This window comes from Montipora capricornis, chromosome 9 (genome assembly GCF_036669925.1).
Source record: "Montipora capricornis isolate CH-2021 chromosome 9, ASM3666992v2, whole genome shotgun sequence".
In the NCBI taxonomy this organism is placed as follows: Eukaryota; Metazoa; Cnidaria; class Anthozoa; order Scleractinia; family Acroporidae; genus Montipora; species Montipora capricornis.
In genome coordinates this window covers 24,683,663-24,693,662 of record NC_090891.1, presented here as the reverse complement: position 1 = coordinate 24,693,662, position 10,000 = coordinate 24,683,663, and the positions used below count along the sequence as shown (strand labels likewise).

Here is a 10,000-nt window from a genome sequence, read left to right as displayed (position 1 = left end):
GTGGGAGAGACTAATCTTTGGAGTCATCTTTCGTCGTCTTTTACAAATCTTGCGCACAAACCAATCAGCCCACAGCAGTAGCCGAAGATAGTGACAGTTCGATTCTCAGGTTGCAGTGGGTTTGTTGTCTTGCATTTCTGGTGGTGTCTCCGAAAGTTTCCTCGGAATTTGGCTTGAAATAATTTCATCTTAAGATTTTCGGACTAAAGTCGGAGGAAATTATTTTCTAAACCAGAGATGAAGACTTTGTGGATCTTTGCTTTTTGCTGTGTGGCGTTTTTGGTGGTAGATGCGAAAAAGGTAGGTAACTTAGAAATGCCGTGATTTGAAATCATTTCAGCTAGGCTGAATCCTTTTGCAAGAATTTTTTATTTGTTTGGTTAATAATCAGGTATCTCCATTCTATTTTCGAAAAGCATAGACAGTAGACCAAGTATCACCCAAGATTAGGGAATAATGAAAAACGCAAATATCTTGGAAATCTAACGCTGGGACATCAATGATTATGCATGATACGATCCATTGTTTTTTCATTGAGCGTTTCAGCACTATCTGACCTTATAAGCCTGCATTTTTATATTGAAGGTTTCCAGGTATTCTATATGTGGAGTAATTTTCGAGATAGTGCTTTGGTTTTTCGCTTCTTCATCAAAAAACGGTCTGTCACCCGCAATAACAGCATTAAATTGTCATTTTATTCATTCACACAAAGGTTGATTGTTCTACAGATCCATGTGCACGCCAGAGCTCTAGTATATTGGGTTTCACTTCAAAGGAATTGACAACAATAAAAGGCCTCATTTGTATGGAGAAAAGTTGTCCCAGATAGAAGGGTCACTCGCCTTACCGAGCTACCCTGGGTGAGCCAATTTTTCCTACATTTCCTCATAAAACTCGGCAAACCGTTAACATGAGAAAAAAATAGCAGGCTCGACTAGAAGCTTAAGGGTGACCTGCCTAGCTCAGTCACCCTTTTTCGACGGTAGGGTCACCCTTCTAGCCGGGCCAACCTTTTTCCATGTAAATACTTGGCTTGCCTAGCCGGGTCAACTCGGTCAAGGCAAGAGGATGAAAGTATGCGTGAGCGCTGTCTTCCCAGTCTCCTAATGATCAAAACTGAGATGGGCAGCTCTTGACTCAGGCAAAAGGGTAAATTCTTTTCTCATATAAACACTGGCTAAAGTTGTCTTGGCTTGGAGGGTGACCCTAGCCTCTTACCCCAGACTACTTTTCTCCATATAAACAGGGCCTAAGTTTGCTCCCTTAAGGACGTTCGCGCCCAAAACGTTCCCACCTACAGATTTCTTTTAAACTTGCCATGCAGAAAGGCAATGATCTACTTTTGCCAAAAAGGCAAAAAAATGGGGGGCCACCGTGCTCGTTTTTTGAGATCATGAGGTGCACTTTTAGAAGCTTGTGTTATTTTAAGATGATCTTAGCTTACACCTGTCAGCAATAAAAAAAGCTACATTACTGAAATTTAGATCAGGTAAACGTACTCAATTCAACATAACTAAAATAACTAAACAAACTTGCTGATGTCTTTTCCTGAGGTGAAATAGACCTTGAAAAACGAATCATACATATTAGTCTAAGAAAGAAAACTTTGGTCGCATGAGAGCATGAAAGGCGAAATACGTACACATACAGATTTTTTTTGTTTTTTCTTAAAATGGACAAAATCAGGAAAGGAAGTAATCTACGGAAAGAAAAAATGGGGGTCACCGAGCATTCAAGAGAGTAAAATCGCTGCAAAGTTCTCAAAGCGATTGTCTATTTGCACTGTCACGTCATTGCGTGACATTTCTGAGAAGACCTGGGTCCACAGCTATCCCATGATGCCACATGCTTTCACGTTCCACTCTTGTGGAAAATGTTTGCACCAATTAGCATCGTCTTTACCTTCGTGGTCTGCGATGCATGACGTGTGCGTGACATGCGTGAAAAAAAGCGCAGTAGCAATGGGCGCGAACGTCCTTAACAAGCAGGGCATGAACTTGATTGTCATTCATTTTTATAGACTGTTTCTTGAATCACATACCATAGGTTGTTTGGTGAAAAATTAAAGTTATGTGTGTATTCCTTCAAATACTGAGTGTAATTTATTGGACTAAGAAATATGTAATGTCTCCCATCCAGGAAAGTCCCTAAAGATTATTTGCAATTTGGCTTTAAGAGCTTTAACCTGAACTAGGAAATTTTTGTTTAACTCTGAGTTGTCTTTTTGAAATACTATGAAAAGGGGAAATATCACAGACTGTTCAAATGGAAGCATCACACGAGGAAATCGTCAGTGAACGGTGAGATGATGTTCTTTTTGTCTTTGAGTATCTTGCAACTCATTAAGGTGATTCCTCAGTATTGCACTGTGCATCCTGTACTGCGCATACAGTGTGTCAATATTTACAAATTGGTCAAATTTGTAACACTGTAAATCGCTAAAACAGTTCTCAAAACACGTGAGAGAAGTTTTGAATGACCATAATTCTTTGCGAATAAGTGTGCGCATTCTGAGAACAGGGCGAATTTTGTTGTTTCGATCTACGATAATCGAGATAGACAGGTACGATGGTGGTTTACTAAATGAGCATGGTGACCTATATTTTTTATTTCATACGTTTGTTGTACAAACTATCTCCTTTAAAACAAAAAAAATAAAAAAAAATTATCAGAAGGAAAAAAAGATATAGAGAAAAACGTACACGAAGCCCCTTACCCAGGGATGTAAATTATCACCTTGAAAACAACGACTCAAGAAACATTTTGAGTTGATGTCATTCTAAGTCAAGTGATTTTTCCTATAAACTATTTAAGACAGTGTTCCATATGCTCTACACTTTCTACCTATCAGGTGTTTTTTCAAATGGTAGTTTAAAAACCCTCTTGTCTAGCTACCGCTAAATCATAAAATGTACCCTGAGCCGATGAAATAACGCGCATGATTAGTATCAGTACAGGCATCAGTGGGGTAAGATTGGACAATTATATCTCTTAAGCAAGCACGGTGACATATCTGTTTTATTGTAGTTTTCAAAACAAGGATTAGTAGGGAACATTCAGGGAATGTTTCAAGAAAATCATGTGACAGCTGTTTTCTCCGAGGAATCACGTTAATCACATAGGAGTGATAAAAAATAGGATTCATCTGGATAATGCCTTAGGCAATGATGCTTCAGTTTGACGCAAAAATATACAGCCTCTTTCATTTGGGAAGAATGAGGAGTCCTTCAACGCGACCTGTGATCTGTAAAATCTGTCCATGCTTCTCTTTCCTTTTGCTGTGTTTCTTTTATGTCTGTTCAACAGATTTAAGTGGTTATTGCAATGTCTCATTCTACGTTTTGGGCATTTTGAGTGTTATGAAATTACATCAATTTGCAGGACATAACCCCTTTAATTTGAAATATAAGTGACCAAAGATTCCAGAGACAAAAAAGTCAAACAACAAATTATTTTGTATTATAAATATTACAGACAGATTGCCATTTGGAGCTTCCTTTTATTGCATTATCAGATTTGGAAGACCTTAGACAGCAATGAGCAGAACCAGGTTGCTGACCAGCCGTTTTTGTTAAAACAATGGTTTGCTGGGGGTGCCCAGTCTCGCGGGCTCAGAAAACCTGGTTGTGGTCATTGTTATTAATTTAAAGGTTTTTCTTATCAGAGAGCTCTTAATGCATAGATCTGCAGTCGATTGGCAAATGATACTGCACCCTCAGTGTGTCTTTTTTGAGGAAAATCACTGTATTCAGGCCCAAAATGCCTGTGAAATGCGTTTTCCAGCATGCCTTTACCAATGTATTTCTGGGGAGGGGGCAAGCTCCTGCACCACCCTAGAGGGGTGGGTTTGGAACCGCACAGTCTACTTTACAAAAACTTCTGGGTACTGAAAAACTTGAAGAAAACCATGATTAATTGGAACGTTTGCTTACAATTTAATGCAAGGTGTGAGGTTAGAGCACTTGGCTTTTGTCAGACTCATTTCCAGATTCATCATCAGATCTGGGTTGAGTTTATTGGTTCTCTATTCCTCTCTGAGAGTTTTTTTCTAGGCACTCTGGTTTTTCCCTTTCATGAAAAGTCATCATAATTAATTTTTCATTTATCTGATGAGCTACAGGTTACAACCTGGTAATAATAATAATAATACTAATAATAATAATAATAATAATAATAATTATTATTATTATTATTATTATTATTATTATTATTATTAAGAAAGAAAAACATACGAAACTCACTAGATTTTTATTTTCACGACGTTTTCATTTCGTAATGGAGTTACGATGACTTGAAAACGTCGTGAAAATAAAAATCTAGTCAGTTTCATATGTTTTTCTTTCTTAGTTATGAGGTTTTCTAAACAACTATTATTGTTATTTTTATTATTATTATTATTACTATACTGTTATCTTTTACATTAACAGTCAACTGCACGGAACTCCCATCTCGTCTGCTGGATTGGTTTCATGTTCTTCGAACAGCACACGTCAGAGATGAAATGAACACTCATGGCTTACCACTACCTCAATATGGAGAGGTCATACCTGAAATGGAACTGAGAGAAGCAAAGATAACTTTGCCGTCTGGTAATGTCAAACATAATGCTTTGTAGCAGTCTCGTTTATGCATTCTGTATTGTACCATATGCCAGCCAACAGGACATGATGAAATTTGTTATGCTGAAACCTAACCCTAATCCTCTTTGAAGCTTTGAGCAAGGGGCTATTTTGTCTGCTATAGCTTGTTTATGGTTTTTGCTGGCGGGGTTGCTTGCTTGCCAATTTCCCACATCTTTACAGTCTGCTAGAATGACAGTTTACATGTTGACATAGAGGCAAATGTGGTAGGACTTACTGTATGCACACATGTAAAAGGTAAGGTAAAGTCTGCTTACGAGCCTAGAAGGCCCATCAGGCCGGCGCTTATCTCCGGTTTCTGTAGCATGAAGCGACTAGGATATTTCTACTTTCCCCTGGATGGGATGCAAGTCCATCGCAGGGTTACACCCAGCATTAAATTTGCCGGTACCCATTTATACACCTGGGTGGAGAGAGGCACCGTAGGAGTAAAGTGTCTTGCCCAAGAACACAACACAATGTCCCCGGCCAGGCCCCGAACCCGGACCACTCGATCCGCAGTCGAGCGCACTAACCATGAGGACACCGCGCCTCCCACATGCACATGTGTACAGTACAGTTAAAATGTGTGAAGTCCCTGCTAGCGTTTTTTTGAATATTTTGTAGAGGTTGAGAAGGGACTTCTCACGCAAAATTTGAGGTGTCTACATGTCCACCTGACAGAAAACATTATCTGTGGCTTCTCTATTTTCTGTACATTGTAGTATTTTTGCATGAAGTTTTTCAGGCAAGAGGAAAGAAAAGGTTATAGAATTGTGTCACAATAAAATTTGATTGGTCTTACTCCATTTAACGAGTTCTAAAAAAGAAGTAATTATTTATGTCCTTAAATTTTGATGTAATCCTTTGCCATTTACCTTCAGTTTTCTTGAACTTACATTTCCTCCAAAATTATAATTGCTACCTCAGCCAAACGTGACAATTACATTCATGTTTTTTTTGCAGCAAAATAATGTTCAGATGATGTAATTAAATTGAATTCATGTTTGGTTCTTGGGAGGCGAGGTGGCCTCATAGTTAGTGCGCTCGACTCCGGATAGAGTGGTCCGGTTTCGGGTCCTGGCCAGGGACGTTGTGTTGTGTCATTGGGCATCCAGGTGTAAATGGGTATTGGCGAAGTTAATGCTGGGGGTAACCCTGCGATGGACTAGCATCCCATCCAGGGGGGAGTAGAAATACTCCTAAACACTTCATGCTACATAAACCGGAGATAAGTGCCGGCCTGGTGGCCCCTCTAGGCTCATGGCAGACTTAACCTTACCTTTTATGTTTGTTTCTTGTACAAGATATTTAGAGGTAAAAATCTGTTTTCAATGTAGCTGACCCATGGCTGCTAGCAATTTATTTATACATTTCTGCAACCATATAATGACATTTTGAAAACATTGAAGATCTGACATTTTGCATATAAACACAATCAGTGCATTCTTATACGTTTATCAGCGATTCTGCAAGCCATGAATATACCTTGTGTTTGGTGCACTTCTTTTGACAGACTTTGATCAAGAAGCTTGTCGTGAACCAATCAGCTCTGTATTTCGTTATGTTTTTGATGAAAACAGAGATGGTATGTTAGAGGAGTCAGAGCTTGCCATAGTCTATGGGGCTGACACGTATGACCCATGCATGAAGGAGTTCTTTCAGGAATGTACAAAAGGAAAGGAAAGTCTTACTGAGAAAGAATTCTGTAGCTGCTTCAGCGCAGTAGGTAGGGTCCTTTCTGTTTCTTTTCTATTTTCATTAGTTTATTAACTTTTGATGTTATCTAGTACGAGTATTGAAACAAACACCTCAGACAGACATTTCGTGTTTGTTACAGAACCACCCTGCTTACATAAGCTGCGCCAAAATCTACCATTGCTGTTGGTAAGAGGAGAAACACGCCCGATCCCTGGGGTTCACATTCCATCATGTGACCAAGATGGGTATTACATGCCAAAACAGTGCAAAGTTTTGGACCAGCAGGGCACCAAGAAGTGCTGGTGTGTGGATAGACACGGCAGCAAAATAGAAGGCATGACTGACTGTGGTAGGTACAGTGTACAGTGTGATGGGCATTACTAAACCACGAAACAGTGAAACATTAAAACACCATGTACATGTATGACCCCACAATACATTGAATACTAACCGACAAAGGTTGGATTTGAGATTAAATATCGTTGTAGGCCTAATTATGCCTAAAACGTTATAGCTCCTAATTCATTGAAATTAAGATTAGGATTCAGATTAAGACTGAGATTAGGAGCAATAACTTTTTAGGCCTAATTAGGCCTAAAATGATGTTTAATCTCAAATCCAACCTTTTTCGGTTAGTATTTAATGTATGGTGGGGTCATACATGGTGTTTTGGTGCTTCGTTTCGCTGTTTCATTGTTTAGTAATGTCCGGGATATAGGATGCAATTCTTGAAGTTCTGGCAACTCAACTCTGAAAGGTATAGGGCTTTGCACCATGCTCTCTGGAATCTTGAGCAATTTCATGTTCAAGGCAAAGGGACTTCCATTTTGTTTTTTGGGTCGACTGGAAAGATGTCAGCGACTGTAAAACTGCCACAGTAATAACTGAGACTAACATTAATTTTGAACATCTCCACTTGCATCTATTATTATATTGTTGGAGATCATTGCTAAACACTCTGGATCCCACTGCACATTGGTGGTGCCACACAATATTTTGGTGCCAAGGATAAGATATAATATTATGTAAGCTCACCAAATTACAATCTTTGGTAAGATCTGACCTTGCTCACTCCTAGGAGACTGGGTCAGAAGAAAGTAAAAAAAAGAGAACACGAACATAACAGGTTTTTTTGATCCAATGCAGCCAGCCATTGGTCAGTTTTAATTGCAAACGGCACACTTAGTGCAGCCTGTTGTTTTCTTGTTCTTCAACCAATGAGAGTATGGTTATGAACTATAATTATGTGGAAAACTGGTATAGGAACTGTGGAAAGAATCTCAATAATTATTATCAAAGTTATGTCAAGTTACCCAAGTAGTAAGGAAAGGAATGCCTGACATATTCTGGCTTGAAACACTTATGTCCAGGATTGACCCAAATTAGATGCACACCCGATAGACCATTTTGCAGTTGTGTGCTTTGTTACCTGGCCTATGAATGAAAGTGAGGCTAGAGTTGACCTTGTTTTGAAAGAAACTTTACTGCTTTTCTTATGTTTAATTCCAAATAATTAGCATGAGAACAACATTAACATAAGAAAAGCAGGGAGATCTGTATCATAACAAGGTCAACCCCAGCCTCACTTTCATTTAAAGGCCAGGTAACTAAGCACAAAACTGTAAAAAGGTCTATTTTGGCATCCGGCATGAAGTGTCCCTTCAAGTCTGAGCCGTTGCTACCTATTTCCAACAGTAAGGTAAAGGTTAGCATTATTTTTATCTTGGGTAAATGCAGCTGTTTATCTTTACTTGAGGAGAAGTATTTGGAGGTCACTTTCTGACGTTAATTGTCTGTATGCCGAGAGCAAGGGGACACTTTGTGACGCTTATTGAAATCCATGTGCACCTAATTAGGGTCAATCCTGGACATGTGCCGTGAACGGGATATGAATTTCTTATCTACCAATTGAGCCATCTGGAGAACTTGGAGCTGGTCATTTTGTAACATCAATATCATATCATTAATTTTTATTACTTTGGCGCAACCCACAGGTAGCAGAGCTAATTGAGGCGGGGGGTTGGGTCTTTAAATTGTACATCATTATCAGTAAAGAAAAGAAGTAAACGAAACAAAAGAAATAGAAGAAAAGAGGGAGAAACAAAGAAAGAAGTGAGCAGTTAAAATAAAATAAAAATAATAATCATTTTATTGTAACTCAGTGTTTTATGTAATTATTATGATTACATATAATATTGAGTTACAGGTAACTTGATTAACATGTTTTGCCATCTTTAAGAGGAGTGTGGGTTTCTCAACGTAAGTGTCTTTGGCATGACACTTATTTCTTGTATTTTCTTTTTTAAATTGACTTTTTGGCAGTTGGCGTGCTTGGGATGGCTTGCAGACAGTTCCAAACTTTGGCGCCGAAACACGTAGTTGAATTATATGGTTGTTTAAGTCGTGAATATTGAATGTAAAAATTACCAGAAGAAGAAGACCTGCAATTGTAGTTTTATAGGGATGAATCAAACTTGGCTATAGTCTAGAAATTATTGCAAGGAGCAGAGTTGTTAGAAATGTCGTACATTAAGGTTTGTTAGTTGGTAATATACCCCTAGGGGATGTAGGTGGTGAAAAAAACACTGACCCATAGTCCATGGGCTATCCCGATGGACTACCCAAATTGGACTGACTCTTAAAAATACCATTTCGAATGAGTACTAAATATTAAAAGTACTGAATGGACTGCATACTTCCGTTGCACATAACATACCTTGTTTATTTTCGTCTGCATGGCCACATGCAACTAAATCCAGGAATTGCACCGGTCTAACTTCACTTACATGAACTAATTGGCCATAACAACAATAACGGAAAGCTAACCTTTTTAAAATGGGTGCTTAGACTTAAATACTGTTGACCAACGCCGTTTTAAAATGGGTGTTTAGTCTTCAGCAGTACTCAATGGAAATTGTGCTTTCAGGGTAATCCTTTTGAGTAGTCCATCGGGGTAGTCCATGGACTGGGGGTCAGTTTTTTGTCTACCACTGGGATGTAGATATGAAAAAACTATTTATGACATTTATGACAGGTGGGAAGGACCCACCCTGCGAGAAGAGCCTCTCTAAAACTGACCAGAGGGCGAACAAGAGGCGCAGCAGAAATCTTGTCAAGTCTTTTTAGTCGCTGCAGCCCAAGTTTCTGGGCTAGTCACTCCGGTCAAACCGGTTTAGGCAGCGCACGCGTCATATTTTGGACAAGGTGAAGGTCAAAATCGAGCCTTTAGTACGAAAACCAATATGGCGTCTAGGAACTCGTGTGATCGAGACTTGACCTGGGTTTGAAACTGTCTCCAAGCAACGGCTTGCGCATACTCAATAAAGACTTAACACGATTTCTGCAGAGTCCTTTCTTTCTCATCGAGTTAAGGCTCTGCTGGCAGGGTGGGAAGGACCATGTTAAGATTTTGGAGTATTGTTAGCATAGGTCAGTTGTTTGCATTGTGCCATTAATTATGTTTTATGCTTGTTTGCAGTCGATAACACAGAACCCCCAACTTCTTGAGAGGGACACAAGAAGGAAGCACCAATGAGCTAGCAAATTAAACAATGAAAGAAATGCTCCTAATTTTTCAAATCATGACTTGAAAGCAAGTTGTAACCTGTATTTAGTTTGTGTTAAAGACATTTTAAATCCGCATTTTATATATGTTAGAATAATTTCAGGCAGTTTTTCAA

General features: G+C 39.0%; 1 protein-coding gene across 1 annotated transcript in view; it reads left to right on the top strand.

Annotated features, from left to right (window-relative positions):
- Positions 1–10,000, top strand: part of LOC138016122 (testican-3-like) — a 10,518-nt gene that overhangs the window by 202 nt on the left and 316 nt on the right. The window contains exons 1-6 of the mRNA XM_068863302.1: positions 1–300; positions 2,243–2,300; positions 4,428–4,589; positions 6,136–6,348; positions 6,460–6,669; positions 9,799–10,000. The exon at positions 1–300 is cut by the window's left edge and continues 202 nt beyond it; the exon at positions 9,799–10,000 is cut by the window's right edge and continues 316 nt beyond it. Of these exons, the coding sequence (XP_068719403.1) occupies positions 238–300; positions 2,243–2,300; positions 4,428–4,589; positions 6,136–6,348; positions 6,460–6,669; positions 9,799–9,827 (735 nt within the window). The 5' untranslated portion in view covers positions 1–237 and the 3' untranslated portion in view covers positions 9,828–10,000. The remainder of the gene's footprint in view (positions 301–2,242; positions 2,301–4,427; positions 4,590–6,135; positions 6,349–6,459; positions 6,670–9,798) is intronic.